The following is a 23452-nucleotide window of genomic DNA, read 5'->3' on the forward strand; positions in this document are numbered from 1 at the left end:
AAAGGGTGCTGGATGAGAGATGGGGGGTGGTGTCTTTTGATCAGGGGGTGCAGTGATAGGACAAGGGGTAACGGTTATAAGCTGAAAGAGGAGAGATTTAGACTAGATATTAGGAAGAAATGTTTTCCTGTGAGGGTGGTGAGGCACTGGAACAGGTTGCCCAGAGAAGCTGTGGATGCCCCATCCCTGGAGGGGATGCTTCAAGGCCTCGCGGGATGAGGCTTTGAGCAACCTGGGCTAGTGGGAGGTGTCCCTGCCCATGGCAGGGGGGTTGGAACTCGATGGTCTTCGAGGTCTCTTCCAACCCAAACCATTCTGATTCATTCTGTAATTCTAAGTCAGAAGGGTGTATAGGGGTATGTCATGATACTCTGGAGAAAACGTGACTGTTCCCTGTATGTTTGTAACTCACTGAAAGTAAGAGCGAGGGTATTTAATATGAGGAATAATAAGAAGGGTAGTGAGATTTAAGAACAGTGATGTTTTGGAAGGGATGCTTAGAAGGACTAGTTGCAGAAATCATTATTTGGGGTGGGATTAAAGACAAGTCATGATTTAGAAAATACTTAGCTGTCACCATCTAGTCTGAGTGTAGAAACCTAGGCTACATATTCAAGGTCCATAATCCAGTAAGCATGCAACCTGATATTCTGAAAAGCTTCTTTACTTTATCACATGCATGCGTAATGGATCTTGCATAGTCAGCAACTGTCCCTTTCATAAATAGGTAACCATCTGATTGCTTCAGTGGGTGAGCAGGGAAAAAAGAAATGCTTCAAGTCGTTCAGCATGTTTTGCCTGTACAGAAATATTTCACACTTAGTCATAAATTACTTTATTTTTCTATCTTAATGCATTTTTCTTCTCTATCCTCCCTCCATTCTTCCGTCCCTTCCTCACACCCTTCTCCTCCCAGATATCTGACAGATTTTGAACCAATTCAGTGTCTGGGTCGTGGAGGTTTTGGAGTAGTTTTTGAAGCCAGAAATAAAGTGGATGACTGCAACTATGCTATAAAGAGGATCCGTTTACCTAACAGGTAATGAATGAGTTTGTTGAGATATAGAAGCAATGAATGAATGGTGGGATCCCATCCTACACTGAACCATCTGTTCCTGAACTGATTTCCCAGACATTACGTTAGGATGAATGACACACTTTTTAATGGGGGGGCTAACTTAGTGTTGGCATCGAGAATTTGGCATATGTAATCACAGCAGAAGGGTGACCTGCTTGGCTAAAATACGTGTACAGCAGGACCCTTGTGAGGATGCTGCAGCTACATGGGAACTCCTTTGGTTTCCTTGATGAATAGAGCCTTTGATAACAGGACCAGTTATTTGTAGCACTGTTAATTTGCTTCTCTCCTTCCTCTCCTTACCTTTCCTACTCCACCTTCTCTTTTCTTTCCTCTCTCCCTCACCAGCTTTTCTGACTCCATTTGTTCATTTGTTGCATTTTCTGGTCCCACAACCCCTACCTTTTCTTTCAGTCATAGGTGGTCAAGCCATGCTGCTGAATTATCCTACACAGAGCTTGCAGCACTTCCTTTTAGTGGGAGATGGGAGACACTGCTTCTGGAAATCTCAAGTTAGAACAGCAACAGGCAGGCCAGTAGAGGGAGGGGGTAAAGCTATGAAATCTAGAATTATTATTTTTTTAATGTGTTAAATAAGCATTTTACTATTTACAATTAAAGGTTTTTTTCAGAAATTTCAGGTAGCCTGAATTCTTCTTTACCAAGCATATTCAAACCCATTAAATAAAACCATCTGACTTCATTTGATCCAGTTATGGTCTTATGAAGAGAGATTATTTACTTCAATAAGATAGCACGATACCTGCTTTTCTGTCCATAGGACTGAGATAGTCTTTATGCAGTCTCCTTATGTTATGACAATTAAAAAAGAAATACTGAGGTATTACTGTCTGTCTTCTTCTGTGTCAGTGTCTTCTACATCCCTGTAGAGTATTGCTGTTTAGTGGTCTCTTTTCTATCCCTGTAAACAGTTGAGAGCAAGATGAACTTTTTCTTCTCAGTTTTTGCTGACCATATTTATTTGGAAAAGGATGACTAAATACTTAGCTGTTTTGAGCACATACTGCTCCCCCACACTTCTAACCTAAAGGAGTTACTCTGGGGGATTTAAGACCTATCTTTCTTTTGGTGTGAAGAGCAATACTACTGGTCTGGTTTATACTGGGCTATCTTTGATTAATTTCCTTTGCAGAAATTTCTATGCTATGTTGTTGCTTTATGTGACTGTGTCTCTGTTTTTCTTCTCCTTATCCCAAATTCTAGGGAGCTGGCTCGTGAAAAGGTGATGCGGGAAGTCAAGGCATTAGCTAAACTTGAGCATCCAGGTATTGTTCGGTATTTTAACGCATGGCTGGAAGCTCCACCTGAGAGATGGCAGGAAAAGATGGATGAACAGTGGTTAAAAGACGAAAGGTAACTCATGGAGTTTTTTAACAATTGAATTTGAGGTTGTGTGTCAACAGCACTGGAGAACTGGTAGATGATCCAGGAAAATGGAGAGACTACATAGGAAAGAGATGGTTATTAACTTAGCCTGTCAACTTTTCAATTGAACAAGGTACAAACATATCACACTTGTGCACAGTGTCTCTCGATTTTTTGGGTCCTCTGTTTTAAGGACCTTCTTACCTTCCACTAGACCAGGTTGCTCAAAGCCCTATCCAGCCTGGCCTTGAATACTTCCAGGAGTGGGACATCCACAACTTCACTGGAACAAGTTGCCCAGAGAAGCTGTGGATGCCCCATCCCTGGAGGGGTTCAAGGCCAGGCTGGATGAGGCTTTGAGCAACCTGGGCTAGTGGAAGGTGTCTCTACCCATAGCAGGGGGGTTGCAGCTAGATGATTCTATGATTTTATGATTCAGCTTAGGAAACATCAACATCTTGTAGTTATTAATTTAACTTCGATAATGGAATCTTTGGGTGGTTGGAAGGTTGGAACATTGCTACTGTGATTCAGTTTTAAGCTTTGGCATCTCTGTCCTCTTTGTTCCTTTCCAGTGCTTTCCTCCTTTTTGTTGTTTTGGTTTAGATGGATCTGATTCTGTACTCCAATGGTCCAATGAATTTATTTCAGAATAAATCTGTGAGGGACAATCAGAGTGGCAATTTATAAAGCTTGGTGGAAGTAGGTTAAAAATGGAAAATTTAAATAAGGGACTTAGAGGATGTTAAGAGAAAGGAAAAAGTGGGTGTATGTTAGCATTTAATGAATGAGGCCTAATAGAAGACTGTTTAGTGATCTCATAATAACATCTTAACGTGCCTAACAATTTTTAGAATATAGCAACTGTTATATTTCAGGCATCAAATTAACATTTCACAGCTGTAATTCTTCCAAGGCACCCTCAGTAGTCATTGCAATGCATATTCTAAAGCACTGAATTTTTTTCAAGCTGACGATAAATCTGATTGCATATTAGGAATCCAGGCAGTAGAGTTTGTGAGATTTTTCTTCATCAACACTCTTGTGTCAGTGAGAAAACATCCTTGCTAGGAAAAACTGTTGCTAAATCCTGGTTGTTAGTGATTCCCACACTTGAATAGTTACTTACCGTTGTGGTGTGACACTGTTGTCAGGGGTAGCAGCTGTTAAAACCTGGGCTTCTGAAAATGCATTTTGGTAGAATGAAGTTCTGTAGTATTGAGCTCTCGATTTTGTTTTTCTAGCACTGATTGGCCACTCAGTTCTCCCAGTCCAATGGATGTCCCATCGTTTAAGATCAGAACAGTGCCATTTTCTACAAAGGAGCACATTGAAGTTATTGCCACTTCATCAGAGAGGGTAAGGTCTGTGGGAATACCCTGTGGTCAGTTGGATTCATCCGGAAGCCAGTTTTCTCCTCTGGAATTTTCTGCCACGGACAACAGGGATGTACACCAGTCAGAAGATCCACTATTAAACCTTCAGGACAGTGTCCCTACAGGCTGTGACGTAGAAGACAGTACTATCAACAATAACAAGTTGGGTCACTCCTTGGAAATTTGTTCTTCAGCTGTTCCTAATGTACACCTCAGGGAAGGGACCTCCTCTTCTATTGTGTTTGAGGATTCTGGTTGTGGAAATGCTTCTAGTAAGGAAGATAAAATTGATGTTTCACATGATGAAAGTCCTTCTGAGGATAAGGCAAAAACAACAAAGGAATCCAATAACAAGAAATCTCCTTCAGGAAGTCCCCTCTCTGTTTCTCCACCAAGGCCAACAAGTTTAAGCCTGGACCTTTCTAAAAATGTTACAGAAAAAGTCAAGCCCACCTCTCCCAAGGTGTATCTTTACATCCAGATGCAGCTCTGCCGGAAAGAGAACCTTAAAGACTGGATGAGCAGAAGATGCATGATAGAGGAGAGGGAAAGGACAGAGTGTCTGCAGATATTTCTGCAGATAGCTGAAGCAGTTGACTTTCTACATAGCAAAGGATTAATGCACAGGGATCTCAAGGTTTGTATTCATAGGTTACAGTAAGAAATGTGTTGGGTGTTTTTTTAATTATTTATTTATTGGCAGGGTCATCACTGAACACCTGAACTTTCCAAATTCTGGTTGTAGCTGGGTGTCTCAGTGGCTGCGTCCTATAGGCCAACATTTTCTGGTTTTATAATATGCGATTATCTTTGGAGCTATCATAACTTGAGTTACCTGTGCCCAAAGTATCATGCAGCAGTCTCTGGTGCTGTGAAATTCCTGAAACATACGGATTGACTCAAATGGCATCACAGGGTAGCTGTCCCTCGACTGCATTACACAATTGAGCATCAGCAATTCCAAATTTGACTGCTCCTAATACAGCAGTGCCAGGCTGTTTAACTCAGTGTCAAGTTCTGCTTTAAACTGACAGATCATGAGTTTGTGGATACAGGTAAAATTTTTTTTGTGCATGGGAGTAACATGGCATTGGAGACAAACCCTGCTGAAACGGTTGACTCTTATCAGTGACCTCAGCATGAGTGTTAAAAAAGCTGAGTTAACGTCTGTACAATAATCTGGAGGTGCAGTGTTCCAGGAAATACACATTAATCATTCATTATTGCAATTAAAGTCTTCCTTACAGCAAGACTTCTTGTACCTGGCACAGACCAGCTGCATTTGTTTTACGGCATTTTTAATTCAGCTTCTTTATACAGGGTCGTTCATTGCTGAGCCATGTGTCAAAGAAAGCTATTTTGGATCTTGTTCTGCCATCTTAAGTGAAGCAGATAATTGGCAGTTTTAGGTTTATGGTCGGACTTGATGATCTTAAAGGTCTTTTCCAACCTAAATGATTTTATGATTCTAATTCTGGTATTTTTCTTCTTCTTTCTGTAGCAATACTGCCAAAGAGCAGCAGCATTACTCCTGGTTAGAGATAAAAAAAAAATTAAGTATTGCTTCTCTAGCACTGAAATGTGAACTGTCCTGGAGTTGAGTTCTGAGTCAATGCCAACTATCATAATTAAACTTTCTGAAGGATTCATAAACTTTTTAATGTCTGATAACATCCAGCCACTTAAGTCTGGGAAATGTGTTTTTTACCTCTGGCATTTAATGCAACTGAAGTCAGAAATAACTTTTTGTACCTCTTCCTTCATTTTGCTTCTGATCCTACATTAGTGCCTAATCTTGCTGGAACTTTTAGTACTGGAAGTGTCAATATGTGTTACCAAATACCAAAATTTAATTAAAGAGCTCAGCTGAAGTTAGTTGTGTTATTATAAGCTCTGAGAAATGGGTTGCTTTTGCCAAACGGTGGAGAGGCAGTTCCTTTTTCCTTATTTGAGGCGGCATTAATGCCTACCTTGGTGGAGTAAATACTGAAATGATCATAGTAATTGTTGTGGCTTCTCAGCTGGTAATCATTTGGTACCAGTAGAAACAAAAAAGAAAAAATTGCTATCTCAGGTGAGGCAGTAAAAGGGGATTCAAATTCAGTAACGCTGAAAGGGTATGGCCAAGTTAGAAAAACTCACGAACGCATCCCAGTATTTTCTTTCCCCAACAGCATTAAGCAATTACTTTGAACCAGTTATCTTTACTGCTTGAGAAACTGGCCAGGAAAGTAATTAAATCTCTCTACTAATATGTTGCTAGACATGTTCATTAATAACCTTTCTTAACAATACTGTCAGTTGTAACTCTGCAGTCTTTACTGAGATCACTGCTCAGTAAAACTTCAGTAGATCTCTTAAAGCTGTATTAGTCTTAATCAGCAGATGTGTAGCGTTTTGTTGCAACACCTTAAAAGTTCAATGTTGGCAGCAATTTGGACAAGAGATTTTATTTTGTTTATTTGGTGTAAACAGCTCCCTTTGAATAACAAACTTCCTGCTTCAGGTAACTTCCATGTGCATATAGAGGTTATTCTTGGATCCTGGAAGTTTATTTGTCTGTTATGTGTTAATTTGGTCAAAATAACAGCCAGTATATTTTTTTTTTCTATAGTTTTCAGAAGCTCCTAGGAACAGATCTCACCTAATTTTGTAATTTGTCCAAGAGACTGGTCACGCAACCTTAAGTTTGTACCAGCGCTAACAAGGAGATAACCTGCAAAGCTGCTTTGTCTTTGCTAGAGGCAGAGCTAGATAGCAGGGGCCAGTTCTTCCTCCCATTAGCACCAACAAAAACTCATTGACCTGTGTGAAAATAAATTTTTATGTATGAAAAGATTCAAGAAGATCTTTTAAATATGTAAATTAACAGTGCACATTGAGATGCATTAATTAGGCTCCTACTAATCAGAGATACCATAATGACAAGGTGGGAGGCATTTAGGTAGGCAAGTGAATAGGTCACAGTTCAAATTCTTTTGAAGAAAATTATTTACAGAAACAGAAGTCTGTCTGTCAAGTGAATTTACTGTTACTCCCAGGATAAGCCATTGGTCATGCTTGACAGCTCAAAAGAAATTATGAGTTTCATAGAACTGCAAGAACAGTCTTAGATACATTTGGCAGCATTAATTGAATTAAACAGTAGTCTTCTAGATGTGTAAGCAGCTTATTCAGATCTGTGGAAAAAAATGGGAATTCTTATTCTGATTGAAGAATCTGGAGAGAAATTTCTTTGTGCAGGTGGCAAGATAACTAAAGTAGAGGGTGGTTGTATTCTTCTGATTTAAATCAAAATTTTGTGCACCTGCTTTAGACTTCCTTTTTACAAATATGGTCTTGCTGCTTATTTTTGCTGGCAGTTTTCTATAGCAGAGTCCCCATTCTCCTTAATTTGTAGAAACTATATGCCAGCCCATTTGGAGGCATTCTGTTTTCAGCCAGAGAAGTGTAAGAAATAAAACTTCCTGCTAAGAAGAGTTTTGCTCTGTGAAGCAAGACAGACTTGTTGACTTCTTGTGTGTTGGAGGACGAGGAATGGAGATCAAGGCAATGGGATGCAAATCCCTGATGGAGACGTTTGTGCCTTGAGCATTAAAATTCTGCTAGAATGATTTTTGATAATGTGGGTGTGCTGTCAGAGGGTGGGGGCTGTATAAATGCTTCAGAGCAAGCCTGGAGACCATTGGTTTACTACAGGTAGTAGCTGCTGTGCACTAAATGAGCTGTGACTCCAGAAGGCACGACATTCCTTACAGGAACATATAGCAAGAGATAAGACCTGGCTCAGAAGGCAGTTTTAGAGGCAGGATGTGGGCACTGTGGAATTAACAAGTTATATCTAACTATTTTCGTAGTGCGTATCTCAGAGCTGTCTACTGATTAAAAAAAACCGGGAAGCCATAGTTTCCGTCTTGATTCTCTCTTGGACAGAATGGGTTTGTCTTTAACTGAGGAAGTCGGGTCGACTTTGAAATAGGTCAGCTTTGTAGTCCTTTAATCTTGTGGAAAATTTTGCTCTGTATCTGTCTGCCTCCTCCTGTTCCAGGGTTTATGCCAGCAAAGCATGGACCGTCTTCTGCCAACCTTGAAGGAGCTCAGAGAGGAGTTTGCCCAGCACCACCTGCCTCAGCCCTTTCCCTGGGCATAATCCTGCTCCTTCTTCCTCCTTGCAGGATCAGTCTGTTCTGCCCCCAAAACTGTGTGTCTGTCTTTATTTGTAACTGAGGTGGAGCAGTCATGTTTCAAAGAAATAATCATTCGTTTGGTGTGTGCTGTTCTATCAGCCAGAATGCAAATCTCTTGAAAAACCATCTGAGATATGTACCTTTAGCAAGGAGGCATCTCTGTTCCAGTCTCTTTCATCAGTAGGTTAAGCCAAGGATGACACTACACAGCAAACAAGCTAAAGGAGAATTAAGCCAGAACATCCCTGTTGCTGCTCTTGTGAATTGCAAAGTTCTAAAGCTTCTATCAAAAATGAACTTTTAATTTTGTTACGCAAGCATCTGTTCACACAGTTAAACTGCACAGTACCAACTGAAAAGCACACCTTGTTCCCAGACCTCTGCTATATCTATAATTTGACATTCAAATGGTGTGCCACGTGCTGGTTAATAATATGGAAAACAAGTTTAGCACTCAGATTAGAATAACAAAGACGAGGAGTCAGAATTCCAGCCTCTGGTGTGAATTTGCCATGTGATGGGAGAGTTGGATAATTTATCTGTGCTGTTCCCCACAGCTGTTGACTTTTGCGTGTGTTACTCAGCAGACCTGTGCAGTGTTAGCAAACCTCTACTGGAAGACAAGAAATCATAGAAACATAAAATAACCAGTCTGAGTTTCAGGAGGGGAGACTAACACAAGAGTAATTCCTTTTTCCTGAATAGCTAAGATTCTTAGCTGGTTCTGCTAACCCAATGTTTAATGAGCATTTTTAGCCTTGACAGCATGGCTTATGTGAATTAGAACAAAGTATTGTATCTACTGAAACACAGACTTGTTTATTACTTACATATTTTTTTTCCACCTGTTTGTTTTCTTAGCCTTCCAATATATTTTTCACAATGGATGACATAGTAAAGGTTGGGGATTTTGGACTGGTAACAGCTATGGACCAAGATGAGGAGGAAGAATCGGTACTTACACCAATGCCAGCTTATGCCAGGCACACAGGACAAGTAGGGACCAAACTCTACATGAGTCCCGAACAGGTTTGTGCACTCTGCTCTAAAGCTCTATCTGGCAGTGCCTGGAAGACACCTGAACTCCCAGGACCTCAAAGATCAGGGACTCTTTCTAGTAAATTGTTGCATTCAAGTTACTTAAATTCTTTCTCATCAAAGCTACATTTAATTCCAAAATTAACGTTTTAATATATATATTTATTATAGCAAAAAAGTGGCTGATGATTCATACTTAGATGCATTAATTTATCTTGCCTTTAATGTAGTAGAAAGATAACTGTATAATATTCAAGTTAATTGAGCAAGGACACACTGTTGTGCATGAGGTTTAAGTTGAAACATTCTACATTACGTTCTGCAAAGAGGAGCTGATGATCCAGACCTTGCTCACCCATGCTCATTTGATGAAATTTGCCGATGTGCCTGTCCTGTGGTTTTCAGCTCTGCACAGGGCTAATCACTTCCATATTCTGACTTGAAAGGGGCTTGTTTTCATTGTACATAATTACATTCAGTGAGCAGCTTGATTGACCTAACCCTAATTTTGAATTTTCAGATCTGTGGAAACACCTATTCGCACAAAGTGGATATCTTTTCATTAGGACTGATTCTCTTTGAGCTGCTTTACCCTTTCAGCACACAGATGGAGAGGGTCAGGGTATGTATGCTGTTGGATTATCCTCAGTTTGATCATTTGTTTAAAATAGCTGTTTGCTTGGTGAAACACTCGCAAGAGGTTCTTCTCAGTTTTGAAAAAGCCTTGCAATTAGGAGCACAATTTTTTTTATCAGCCTTGTCCAGACCCCCTGAATCACTGAAAATAAATTTCAGTCTTCTTAATGTGTGCAGTTGAATTGAGGCCTTCATTTCTTTACAAAGCTCTTCTGTTGTCAAGCCAAGTAAGAAAACTATTGAACTAGGATATCCAAGAACTCAAGCAACAAATATAGCTTGTGACTTTAAGCCTACCAACTTGTTTTTCATTCAAGAATTGGAACCATGCTGTGCACTTTTATCATTTCTTTGTTTGCATCTGCAGTGCTTTTTCACCCAAAGCACCTAGTGAAAAATTATTGTTCCTTTTCCTACAGTCTTAGCTGTGAGTCTCCCTCAGCTTCACGCGCAATCTTCCCAGTAATTGATGACTTTCATTGCATCAGCTGTGAATTTGGGAGGTTTGATGGTGTATAATGACTCTTCCTTGCTTAAAATGCGTGTGAGATCCATCTTGCTCAGGAACAAGTTCATACACAACTGGGGCTACAGCCAGAAAGGTTTTCCCTCTTGTATATGGTGACCAGTGACCTATGCAGGAAAGAAGGAGTCATTATAACCTGTATTTATCATGTATATGTGCTTGGATTGATTATTTTTAGGAGAGAAGTAAGAAGCAGCTTGAATCACACCATGAATGCAGCGTGACCAAATGTTTCACCTGTGCTGGTGTTGCATTCTCTTGCTTAAAATGCTCTGGCTTTTCATGGTACAAAAGAGCCTAGTCTAGAGGAGGAATGACAGTGCTTAACTTGAAGCCCTTCCTTGCACTGGAACCGTTGTAATTTCCCTGAATAAAATCAGTTTTACGGGACACATACCCAATAAAGAGCTATCCTGGATTCTCAAAATCTGCAGCAGTGCCTACAAGCTTTGCCATTCCAGTTTCTGTCCTGAGTATAGAAGCAGAGCAAGTAAGGGGAGTGAATCCTAAATTGCATCTGACTCTTGATATTTTGCTTCATAAGAGGGTAAAAAGAGTGCCCCAATTTCCCATGATTTTCACTGTCATTCCACTCTTTTTGATAAAATCAGCAAGAAACCTCCACCCCTTTATTGTCAAGTTCTGGAGTTCAGTTACCTCAGTAGTTGTTTCCAGGTTGTTATGCTGAAGTTTTAATTGTCATCAGCCAAGCATTAGCATTATGTGCTGAAGCCAAACATGCTCTGCCTGACCAGGTAGCCCAGCAAATTCCAGGAATCTGTGACAAAGGGCTGGAAAAATCTCCAGAGGAGGAGCATGAGACCTGCCCCGTCTCAAGCTGTTAGCAGGTAGTCTGGGGCAGTGCAATGGATTTCCAGTTTAGATGTTTCAAAACAGATCACTACATGCAGACTGAGTTGGTAGAGAAAGAGAACAATTATTTGAAGCATTTTATTGTCATAAAACTCAGTTCTCTTCAACAGGAGTTTGAGTGTTGCCCATCACGATTAACTGTTGGTCAGTTTATACTTTCAGAGGAGTAATAGTGAATTGAATTTTGTTTTAACTTTAGAATTCTTTTATTTTGTGCTCAAACTTTTGTAAAAGGAAATTCTTTCTAAAAGAAATTAAGTTCTAAATATTGCCCTTCTGCACTGAAAATATGCTGAAGTGGGTCCTGGGTTGCTGGAAATTACAGAACTGAAGTTCATGAGGTAGCCTGCTACAAATTGTGTGGCGGAGCATGGGAAAGTTACTGTCAGTAGATGGAGCCAATGTGCTTGTTATGGAAGAAACACTGAAGGAGACCAGCTGTCTTCTGAGGACACTGAAATATGCACTATGAACTGCTTTCAAAGCTGATGATAAATCTACTCCTTAGTCCATAAACATTAAATAAAAACTAGTCCTTACATTGTTAAGACAGAGCTAGTAATTTCATGTGTCCTAATACTGATGTAGGTGATCTTGGGGATCAGGGGTGGTGCACAGATTGGTTGACTCTGTTGAGCCGAAATGAGAAAGTACAAGGTTGTGTATCTGGCTGACTTAAGATTGCAGAGATCAGAATTCTTGTGACATGATTCCTAGTGCAGGCTGTATACCTAGGGAAGCAGCAACTCACCCATTTAAGTATGTTGTGATTTGTAATCACTAAAACAAGGCTTTAAACCAAGGTTTTTCCATCAGTCTGATTTGTTTGCATATTTTTTGAAGAATAATAGAGTAATACTATTGAAGAATGGTATTTTGGAAAAGTTACATTTTTTTTTTCCTTAATATATTTGCAGACTTTAAGTGACGTTAGAAATCTGAAGTTTCCACCATTGTTCACTCAGAAATATGCACAAGAGGTAAGTATAATTAGTCAGATCTTTAAAGTGATATGGTTGCAGATACAGAGGAAGTGATGTACAAAACCTCTCCAATTAAAAAGCTGAGATTCTTTCAGGTTTTCATGGCAGCTTCAGACCAGCAGATAAATGAGACTAGGCTGCAGGCTGCCCTTGGGGAATGTGATGTGCTGTACTCAGGTGGAGCAGGACACTGTAATTCTGATTAAATTTGAGACAAATATTCAAACTACCTGTATATTTAAAGGAAAACCTCTAATTCACTGTGAAAAAAGACTGCGGGGCTTAAAACATGGTTGGTGGTTTAAACATGAAGCTAAAAATTACTCATAACTTTGGATATTTTTAGGTGCTTTTGATTGCAGATTAACGCAAAGGTTTGATAACTCTCTTGAATCTTGGGTCAGATTTGATTTGCCAAATTGATTGTTGTCCTTGACAGTAAAGACAGTTTAATGCATGTGCAGTGATACATTTTCAAACATTTAATGCACTTCCAACTACTGTGCCAAAGCACTGATACCCAAATTACTCAGGAAGCAACTGGGGACATTTTGCACTTGTTCATACAGCCACAATTGAAGTCAGAACATTAAATAAAAAAGAATTTATGACTTGGTTCATGTAGCACATGTCATGTTTTCTTTTAGTACACCATGGTGAAGGACATGCTCTCTCCAAGTCCCACTGAAAGACCAGAGGCTGCAGCAATCATTGAAAATCCTGTGTTTGAAGACTTTGAGCTCCCACCAAAACCAGTCCTTAGGCAGAGGTCACGGACAATGAGTTTATCAGGAAATAAGCATTCAAGACAACCAAGCAAATAGTTATCCTCAGGATCACTTCGTCCACTCGGCAGGTTTTACAGGGATTGTTCAGCAGAAGGATCCTAAGATGCAGAATGTCTATCTTGGAAATAGTTTACTTAACGTTTTTTGCCATTTTTAATGTATAAGACGTGTTGGACAGATTTTTGTTTACTTTGACAGCCAACAAAAGCCAGTAACCACACTTTTCACATTCCATTTTTCTTACCTTAACTCTCCTAGGTGGATGGGTCCAGCTACTGTGCTTACCAATGTTGTGCTCCTTTACCCTTTTTTGGGGTTTGTTGGGTTTTTTTGAAGCTTGTAAATGTCAGCTTGCTGGGTAAGTGAGAGATCTGTAACATGTAAATAGAATTAAAATACTGTATTTTTATAGAGCAAATTACAGTCTCTAAGCCTGGTGAGTATCTATCCAGATCACTTGCTCTTTGGTGAAATGAAGATGATTTTGAAATGAACTATGACTCCATTTTTGTCCCTGGTGGGTAAACTGGGCATCTGCACTATTTTTAAAGCAAAAAAGTACCACAGTTGTACACACTGTCACTGTCCATAGCCAGTTGTTAGAGGAAATAATTTCATACTTCTGCACTATAGTAGATCTTAGGGAATGCATTTTATACAGATAAACCTGTAGAGAAGGAAAAAGAGCTTTTTGACATTGAAAAAGGGGGTTTTATAGGCAGTGGTTGGAAGAGCCATAGTAAAAATTATGTATGAAAATGTTGTGATTCTGAAAATTTAAACCTAATGAAGTCATACGTGTCGTATGTAATCTTGTAGATTTGTACTTTTTAAAAAATCAACTGGTAGGCACTTGTGTAATCTGCTAATTTAACTGCCTAATGCCATGCTTTTATTTCTCATTGTAAATATGTTAACTTTTATTTATAAAATACAGAATCAATCCATTTGGGTTGGTGGTGTACAGGATGCACTTGCTATTAATTGTTGAGTGCATTGATTATTGTGACTTCTTTCAAGTCTAAATGATTTAATAAACTTTTTTATTTATAAAAAAAAAAGCAGTTGTTTCTGTTCAAAATCTCCCTCAGTGTGTGCTGCAGATGGCAGCCTTGTGCGGTCGGAACAGGAGGATGGGGGCTGAATTTCTGTAACTTGCTTTGCTTTCCTGCCTCACACGCAGAACAGGATGATGCAAGGATGAATATGCTGCTTGGAAGTGAGATACTATCTGAAGAAAGAAGGGAACTGAGCTCTTCTGAGTGGATTATGGAGGCAATCTCTCAACTGTTTAACAGAGAGGGAAGATGAAGGGATAATTCTTACGCTATTAGAACTGGTTTCGTATAAACGCATTTTCCTGTTTTACAGGTTTGAATTTGTTAAAGTTGTAGTTTCTGAAATCAGTTTCTGAAAAAGATGCTGGAATCAAATCCTTCTGGGGATCCCCGTGCTGCAGTGTGATGCTATGACTAGTAATTAAACCAGCTGACCCTCTGCAGCCTTATACTAAGGCAAAGGTTGATTACAAAGATTGTTTTCCGCGTGCTCTTGGATAACTCTCCTAGATACTGGCTTGTCCAGTTGAAGCCAGAATGCTGCAGTGAATATTTGGTCAAAACCAGAACTTTACTGATTTTAGCTGGGTTAAAACAAAGACAGTTAAGTGTGTCCTCCCCCCTTGGGTTTCCCTGTGAGCATCAGCTACAAATGCACAGTTAAATGGCCACGTTTGAAGCATCTCTAGCTTCCCTGCCAGTTCACTGATTACTGATGGAGCACGGGAACTGAAGGATAAGGTATTTTTAACTTGATATATATCTGTGCTGGCTGTAAGTAGCTGCCTATTCCAAGGGCCCTGCAGCATTTCAGTACCAAAAGTGAAATACATGTTCACACTAGGCGTGTCTGCTCTGGGAGGTTACACTTCTCCCCAAAGGCATGTACAAATCCTACCCAGAAAAGCACCTGGCCATGCTCAGCTCTTAACCGCCTGTGTCAGGGAGACTTTCCATCTCAGCACTGGATGCTGGAGTGTGTTGTCCCTGTCTTTTTGCTCCTTTTTGCGCCAGGGTTTGACTAAGAAAGCCTTCCCTAGCCAGAGAGTTCTTCCTCTAACTCGGGTCTTGTCTGCAAGCCCACGTTTCCCTGCCTCTTGCAGCTCCGCTTGCTCTGCCCCACCAGTGGGGGAAGAGGGCTCTTAACTTCTCTGTGTGATGAAACACCCACATGGGCTTCAACACCCCCACCAGCTTCAGGTCTCTTTTACCAGCTCTTCAGACCCTTCTTTTCCTTCTTTAAATAAGTCAGGTTTTAATTGTACCACACTTTCCTGTTCTGTCCCTGTCCTTCTGCCAGATGATGTTCTTCAGTCAACTCGGACTGAATGGTCAACCATGATGGAAAGACCAAAGGTCTTTGGTCTGATGTGCTTTTGCTCTATGCTCACAATCTGGAAGGGAAAGCGATGAAGGCAGGCTTTCCTCAGTTCTGCACGGACAACAGCAGCAGCTTTCCACCCTGTCTGTGAGATCCTGGTCTTTCCATGATGGCCCTGGTGGCAGGAACATCTGCTGGCTCTGAGACAAGTTTGCCTTCTTTCAGTTTATGAACATCTAGAAACCAACTATCGGACTGTCGCAGGTCTTCCTGTGGCCAAGGAAATTGGTGTGTACATTCCTGCCACCTTTTTTCTGCAAAGGGACACCAGAACACAGAGTCCAGCACCGCTGCCAGCCTGCAGCCCCGCCAAAGGGAGCTCTGGCCTCGGGCTCTGCTGTGTTCTGCGGCACCGCTGTCCTGGCAGAGGATGTTGCCTACCCTCAGCTCCCTCCCCACCATAGCTCCTGGGGCTGAAACACAATTCCTTGTCCTGTTTATCAAACAGTGTCAGGAGCAAGAATCCTTGTCCCCTCCACCTTGGTGCCCACTGAGGCTAGGTGCTTCCCTCAGAGTAAGGGCAGGATTGTGCAGTTCATCTCCTTACCGCTTCTGCATTGTCGTAGGAGCTGGGAGACCTAACCCACGCCGTGAAGAGTCATTTGACAGGAGTACCGCTGTTGCAACCCTGGGTCAGGGCTGTTTCTTCTGCCAGGCTCTTGAGAGAGAACTTCTGACCCTTGTAGCAGCATCTTCAGTAGCTGAGCTGCTCCAGGTAGTAACTTGCTTTTTGCTACACCTCTGAGGATGGACCTTTGAGCTGGAAGAGCAGAATGACTCGGGACTTACACTAACCCCTCCTTTTTTTTTTTTATTATTTCTTAACTAGGTGGCGTTCTTCACCCCTCTGAGTGCCTCACTCCAGCAGTTTTACCATTACATGGTTGCCTGGATATCTTCCTGCTGTTTGCTCTGCTTCCCAGGCTGCAGAAGCCTCACCTGTCCCACATTTGTCCAAAGATTGAACACTCAGAAAAAGGTATTTTAGAACCCATCCTCAATGTGTTTCGTGTCCACAGAAGATCAGTCTAAGAGCAGGCTCTGAGTGCAGTGACTCTCCTGTGTAAACCAACAAGACACCCCACCAGAAACTGTGGTCCTGGGGGCTCGGTGCCTGCTTTTACCCACTGTCATGATGCTGCAGGGACATTCAGGAGGAGTCCTGCCTTTCCAGGGTAATCCTCCATGGCCCGCCCGCGGGGAGCCGGTGCTGCTTGGTGCTGCCTGAAGTCCAGACAAGCACTTGACAGTGGTAAAAATAATCATTCCCATTTGTATTATTTTTTTTTTATGGCTGTGTGGTCCAGCAATACTCCATAGCACACTCACAGCATCAAGGCATAGACATCACAAGTGCAAAACATGTGAGGAAGAAGTAACCCCTCGTCACAGCCCCTGCTTGGCTGGTGTCGGTCACCTGGGGCCCCTCTGAAGCCCTGGGCATTCAGTGCTCTTGGTGTTCTAGAGAAATGCTTCACCAAGTCTTGCCTAGCTCCTGGGGCCTGACACATAGGATATTGCCTTCCAGAATTAATAAACTCACAGATACTTCATGGAAAGCCACTGAAGCAATACTCTTAGATTTTACACACAGTTCCCATGCTGTCTATGCAGGTGGAGTACTTCTCCTACTGGTTCCTGGCTGCTGCTGAATCCATCCTTGTCTGAACCTGGGAAGCTCTTAATGTCTTGGTATTTCAGAAGAGAGTGAGTTGAACCCTGAGCAACAGCCCAGACTGTGGAAAGCAGGAGCTGCTGGACCTTTGTGGAGAAGTGACCTCAGCTCTTCAATCACGTCCCTCTTGCCGACTCCCATTCACAGACTGACACACATGGAGTAATTAAAACAGGTTGAATCTGTAATGGAAACTGACAGACAGTGGCCTGATAAGAAAGAAATGCTGTCCCACCTTCAGCTGGAGGTCACCAGGATGTACACAAAGACCAGTTCACTTTATCATACTGATTTTCCTCCCCAGCATGAAGATTGAATTTGTCTTAGGAAATGATCATTAAAAAAATAATTACCCAGAAAGGAATTAGCTCCATTAGCTATAACAAATTGCCCCTAAAATACCAAAGTTCCTCATTCATAAAACTGTGGAAGATGAAGAAATGCGTCTTTGTTGTATGCCCCCAGCTGGACTATTCCATTCCCTATTTCTCTACCCGTTATTTTTCCATTAGGATCTCCTCTGGCACCTTCTGTACCATCACATCCAGCAACTGATTCTGAATCCCTATTGCTTGGGTTTGCCCTTCAGAGCACCATTGGGCACTGGTGCTGTAATGCTATACTCTAGGTCTGGAGCAGTTTTGGAAAAGGTGGCTATGGAAACCATGTCTTCTCCAATGTCCACCTGAGACCTCTGCCTGCAGATGAGGAGCTTCTTCAGGGCCCGTTGGAAGTCCCGGTTCAGGAAAGCGTAGAGCATTGGGTTGATGGTGGAGTTGCAATACCCTAACCAAGTGATGATCTTGAAGGTGTCAACCAAGAACGTGCTGGTGGAGTCAGTGCCTCTGGCCGCCAGCCAGACGTTCAGGACAAAGTACGGCAGCCAGCACAGCACAAAGACTGAGATGATAATGCTGATGGTCCGTGTGGCCTTGTTCTCCAGCTGCAGATGGTTCTGCCGCTTGCTGTTGGGGTGGTAGTGAATCTCCAGGGTCTGAGACATGATACGAGTGGCCTTGAGCCGCGAAGCTCGGTAGATGAAGAAATACATGCTGCACGTGACCAGGAAGGGGACAAAAAATGCCAGAGCAGAAGCCACGATGGCAAAAACCCAGTTGGTGACAAAGATGCATTCTCTGCCTGCATCGAAGTCCACGCCAGGGATCTCGTTCCAGCCTTGCATGACGGGAAGGAAGGAGATGAGGGAGGAGTACACCCAGACCATGCAGGTCATCATGATGCACCTGTGAAAGGGAAGAGACAGGGAAGGAAGAGAGGGGCTGAGTAATTCTGAGTTGAGAACATCCAGTACAATTCAATCCCCATAGTAACCTGCATGGGAATCACTGCTCAGCAGCTCCACGGGGCTTGGAGAAGTACAAACCGTACACAGCAAGAGTTGTAGTGGGAAAAACATCCCCAAAAGAGCCCAAACCCACTGTGTAAAGAACCCCGCAGCTGCAGCATCCTCTCTGCCCACCCTTCCCCACCCTGCACTCCTCATCTCAACGTTTCACATGAAACATTGACAGGAGCTTAGAAACTCATCCTGTTTTCTCTGCTTTTCTCCCATTAATATAACTTAGAAAGCTTTCTGAGTTTGAGAGAGGGAGGACTACTACTACATGCATTCTTCTGGGTATCATTTCCTCCAGTCCTCGGGGAAATCCCATGAAATGCCTGCAAAGGGCAGAAGTTGTAGGTCAACTGGTTTCTACCCCATTTTCCAACCCATCCTTGAGTCAAAAAGTTCTTTCCCAGGAACACTATTAAACCAGCTCAACTGCATTCTTCTTTTCTCCTGCACCACATTAAAGCTTTTCTACAAAGTTTAAAATGGTGCAAAGATCCTTTCGCCACATCGCTCTGCCTTTGGGCAGCAACTGTCAATAGCTCGCTTGGTCCCTAGTCAATGTAGACCATGGCCAAGGAAAAATCTGGAGGGCAACTCCACTCACCTGCCACGGGACATCCTTCTTGAATAGTGATAGGGTGTCACCACGGAGCAGTATCTGTCCAGGCTGATGAAGCACAAAGTGACGATGGATGCGGTGCAGAACATGACATCGAAGGAGATCCAGACTTTGCAGAACAGCTTCCCAAACAGCCACATCCCCGTCACCTCGTAAATGATACTGCGGGAGAAAACAGGTAGAAATCAAAGCTAGAAGGAGGGATTTCATGCATTCCTTCAACACTCCATGGAGGTAATGTCATATTTTAACACGGGGTACTAAAGATGGGGGTGCAGTGTGGGGAGGCTCCATTAGACAGCAGGGATTCACCCTCAAAGTGTAACCCAAGGCAATAACCCACTGGTGGGGCATGGCTGAAGAAGACCAAACCTATGCTCTTTGCCTGCACTCTGTTACAAGCAGGTGCCTTGAGAGAGATGCTTTGCCCCCTCCCAGAGCTCCCCAAATTTACATCTGCACAGCTTTGTTCATCACAGCTTTTCCTGTGCCCTATGAAGTGTAGAGTTTTATGAATTCTCCCCAATTTCTGGGACATGGAAGATGCTGCCTCCTCCAAGAAACTCACTTTTCATCTGGTTTCATGCTTCAAAGCTAAAGGATTTCAGCTCTTGGTTTAAAAAAAATAAAAATCCTAGTAGGCAGCCTATGTGGCTTGTACGTTACGTAGCTCACAAACACCACAGTGAGGTAAACACACCAGCAAAAAAGCAGGCATTATGCCAAAATTATTCCTAACAAAGACAAGAAGGGCCTGGAAGAAGTGAGCAGCGAAGGAAGGAACATATGGCAGCTGCAGGAGGGCTGATGCATGTTTCTGTAGCATTCAATTAGATGCCATTCACTTCCCATTTCTTTCACCAGCTTTTTGCAGCTCCTGGGGTGCTGCCAAAATAACCGTTGTGCATGACTTTGATGTGAAAGGCTGAGTAACCATCTAGTCCTGCAAAGCTTTAATTATCCCATAACTTCACAGCTTGCTGGTCAAATACAGTGGCAGCGGGGCTGCAGCATGCTCAGGGGAGCTCTGCTGCCTGGCGAGGGAAGAAAGAGTCAAAAACCAAGAAAAACTGTCAAAAAAATTCATTGGATGCCCCATCCCTGGAGGTGTTCAAGGCCAGGCTGGATGAGGCTTTGAGGACCCTGGGCTAGTGAGAGGTGTCCCAGCCAATGGGGGGGGCTTGGGACTGGACGATGTTGAAGGTCCCTTCCAACCCAAACCACTCTGTGATTCATTCTAAAACATTAATCTGCAGCAGAACCTGCATGGAGGGTCCGGCTGTGCACACGTGGAAAGGTTTCATGGCTCTTTTCTAGATGGAAAAAAGAGACATCTGGAAGTTGAAGCACAGCTCCAAGGATAGGCTTGGGTGTCTTGGTGCCACTCCTGAGAACTCAAATTGGCAGTAATATTTTTTTAAAGAGCATCCTTAACTGCTTTTTCTTTTTTTTTTTTTTTTTTTTTTTTGCCTGACACTAAATTCATATAACTCAGTTTGTAAATTTTTGTTGGGAAAATATGTTTCCGTGCCAAATTCAAAAGCATGGGCAGCCTTGTGAGAACTGAAGCACGAAAGGTGAAAAGAGTTCAGCTCCTTCATAATGGTCCGAGAACACTAAAGAGGCTGCAGCCCCTCTACTTTGCACAAACCTATGGTATTTGCAGCACAAGACAGCTACAGAGCCTACAAATAAACTGAGTTCTGGATGTTTTACTTTGTTTGAGCAAGGTAGTGAAGGTCCTGTAAAGAGAAACCTTGAGCAGGGAGAACTGCCCTCTGATGTGCCTCTTCCTCCATTAAATATAGGGGAAGCCTACATTATCTTATTTATACTAAAATTTACACAGAGACAGGGGAGGTGGTCTTTGCCCCCATCATGTCAACACTGCCAGCTATCGATGTGCAACGCAGTCAGGTAATAGGGGCAAAACAATTCCCCCAAGTGCAGCGAATCCCGTTTGTTATCCCACTGCAGACAGCCATTCTTCTCCTCTCTCCTCCTCCACACAGGCAAAAGATTTATTTTGCAAGGTCATCAGCCTTCCCCATAAACTCCACTGGTTTGTTGTCTGAACCAGAAGGAACAATCAAAATTCTGTGTTTCACACCAAGAATATGAAGAATAACATCTCTGCAATAGCGTTGCAAGTTCAGTAACACGAAAACATTCATTTTCTTACGCTAGTAAGGATATGGTTTACTTCTCCCTCCCTCCCATGAGCAGAAAATAAAAGATAAGGTTAAAGAAGTGTAAAATCAAAAGCAAAGAATTTAACTCCACTGATTTCAATAGTCATTCTTGACTAATTAAAATGAGGGAAAAACATACTCTCTGATTTTTTCCACCTTTGAAACACAAGCAGGATCAATGCAGTCATTGCACTCAATGCTGACACACCAGTGACAGTCCCCATCTCACATGCCCCAAACACTCAAAGCATCCAAAATCACGCTGGCCCCACGTTGGGACTCATCGCCCTGGAGCCACCTGCAAAGCTGGATATCTAGTTCAGAGTAGCAGCCATGGTCCCTCTATGGCCAACAGGAAAGTTGGGAAGTCTCTTGGGAAGCCTCTCTCCATTCTTTATAAATGGACCCATTCCAAAGGGTAGGAAAACTGAGGCATGGAGGCACATACAATCCCTGACCCACAGTTAAGCTCTTTGGAGAGCCCAGCCCTAAGCACAGCACATGAATTTGTAGCCAGCACTGCTCAAACAGCAGCTGCTGATTGTCTGATCTGACCTTACAAACACTTCTTACCTAAAGGGCATGACCAGACAAGCCACGAGGAAATCCGCCATGGCTAAGGACATGATAAACATATAGGTGACAGTGCGTAGCCTCTTTTCCACCACCGGGCAGATGAAGACTATTGTATTTCCCAGGAGTGTGATCAAGTCAATGAGGGTTAGTATCAGCCCAACAACCACCTCCTGGAGACCAATCCCTGCCCAGTTGTCACCTCCTTTCACAAAGGAGGAGGCAGCAGAGGAGAAATTCGAGAGCCAAGATTGATTTTTGTCCATCAGCATCCTCTCACTGTTAAAATCTGAAAGAGAGGAAAGGGGAAAAAAATAAATAAAGACTTTAATGCAAAGTAGAGAAAGAATGTTTATGCTTCATTTACTTCAAGAAAAATCCACACACCCTGCTGTGTCTGTGCCATCACTGTCCCATGGTTATCAGTCCATTAGAAATGTCTGAAATCCTGAGGGTGAAGATAAATGTGCAGCATTGGCTGAAGTCCTTCATGGCAATTAAAAGCCCTCCTGTGAATGAAAATGCACCATCAGATGAAGTGCGATTAAAAAAAAAAAAAAAAAAGAAAAAGAAATGTACTGAGAACAGAGAAAGGACAAGCAAGCAACTGAAAATTTAGCTCTGCCAAACCCCACTGAACAGCATGCCATGTCCACAAAATAGGGGGGTGGGAACTAGATGATCTTTAAGGTCCCTTCCAACCCAAACCATTCCATGATTCTATATTCTCATTAGCGTCTTTGCCACCCACAGAGCAGGCGAGGCTGCCTACCCAGGCTGGCGGCCTTCGTAACCCCACTGCTCAGTACATGCTCTGCCCTGGGCTGTCCTGGTTCTGTTTTAGGCTCTGAAGAGATTTTTGCTACAGTGGTGGGCAGCTCCATCTTACAGCCCAAATGGCCACACAGAGCTGCCAGCAACCACAGTGGGAGCTTAACGAAGTCAGCAAGTAATTGGGTCATCTCAGGCGCAGCAGTGACCTCAGATTCGTGTCCCCTTCGGTGCCCAGCTGGGAGATGACGCTCCCAACTCCGTAACGGGGGACTTTTAATCCAAGGAAATTCAGGTACTTGTGTCCACAGCTCAGTTCCCAGGCTTTGACCGGTTGGTGTCACAGGTGCCTGGGAAGGTGGGACCGATGCGCTGCAAAAATTCCAGCAGTACTGGTGTGGCTGATGGGAACACAAATGCAAAACTTGTGGGGAAAAGAAAATTATACAAATATTACCAAACATCACATTGTTACATTTGAACACCACTGCTGCTCCTGTGACTGGGCTGTGCTTCCCCAGTACCCCCAGGTCAATCCCTCATCTCCAGAGCATCACTACTGAGTACAGCATGAGAATGGGTCAAGATAAATGTCCATGTAGTCCAACACACAGCGGCCAAACTTTGCCTTAGGAGGATTATATGAACGAGGCAGCATGCAGCAAAATTTCCCCAGTTTCTGTTTTTTCCTCTGATCCAGAATTACCTCTAAAGATGTTTTCAAGGACTTCTAAATCATGAAGTTGTCCCACTTCCCCTTAGGCCCATGCAAACTTTTAGCGTTCATGACCTGCTATAGCAACAACTTCCCCAGCTCAGCTCTGCGCCATGTAAAGAAACATCTCTTCTGGCTTGTTTTGAGCCTGCCATCAGCTGGTTTCATTTGATGCCCTCTGGTCCTTGTATTGGAAGAGACATCACGCAAGCAATCCCCATCCACACTCTCAGTGCCACTGGT

General features: G+C 42.6%; 2 protein-coding genes across 2 annotated transcripts in view; one reads left to right on the forward strand and one right to left on the reverse strand.

The window, feature by feature from the left end:
• EIF2AK3 (eukaryotic translation initiation factor 2-alpha kinase 3) overlaps positions 1 to 12907 on the forward strand; it is a gene marked incomplete at its 5' end in the record, with an annotated part of 37018 nt that extends 24111 nt beyond the window's left edge. The window contains 7 exons of the mRNA XM_010073314.1: positions 917 to 1039; positions 2303 to 2452; positions 3709 to 4477; positions 8889 to 9056; positions 9586 to 9687; positions 12018 to 12080; positions 12731 to 12907. Of these exons, the coding sequence (XP_010071616.1) occupies positions 917 to 1039; positions 2303 to 2452; positions 3709 to 4477; positions 8889 to 9056; positions 9586 to 9687; positions 12018 to 12080; positions 12731 to 12907 (1552 nt within the window). The remainder of the gene's footprint in view (positions 1 to 916; positions 1040 to 2302; positions 2453 to 3708; positions 4478 to 8888; positions 9057 to 9585; positions 9688 to 12017; positions 12081 to 12730) is intronic.
• Positions 12908 to 17550: 4643 nt separating this feature from the next.
• Positions 17551 to 22012, reverse strand: LOC104461664 (octopamine receptor-like; the record flags this gene model as incomplete). The annotated part of the gene is made up of 3 exons (XM_010073326.1): positions 17551 to 18229; positions 18944 to 19120; positions 21724 to 22012. Coding segments are annotated over 3 exons (1145 nt in total), but the record flags the coding sequence as incomplete, so codon positions are not given.
• Between the last annotated feature and the right edge of the window lie 1440 nt (positions 22013 to 23452).

This window comes from Pterocles gutturalis, unplaced genomic scaffold (assembly GCF_000699245.1).
Source record: "Pterocles gutturalis isolate BGI_N339 unplaced genomic scaffold, ASM69924v1 scaffold23436, whole genome shotgun sequence".
NCBI classification, from domain to species: domain Eukaryota; kingdom Metazoa; phylum Chordata; class Aves; order Pterocliformes; family Pteroclidae; genus Pterocles; species Pterocles gutturalis.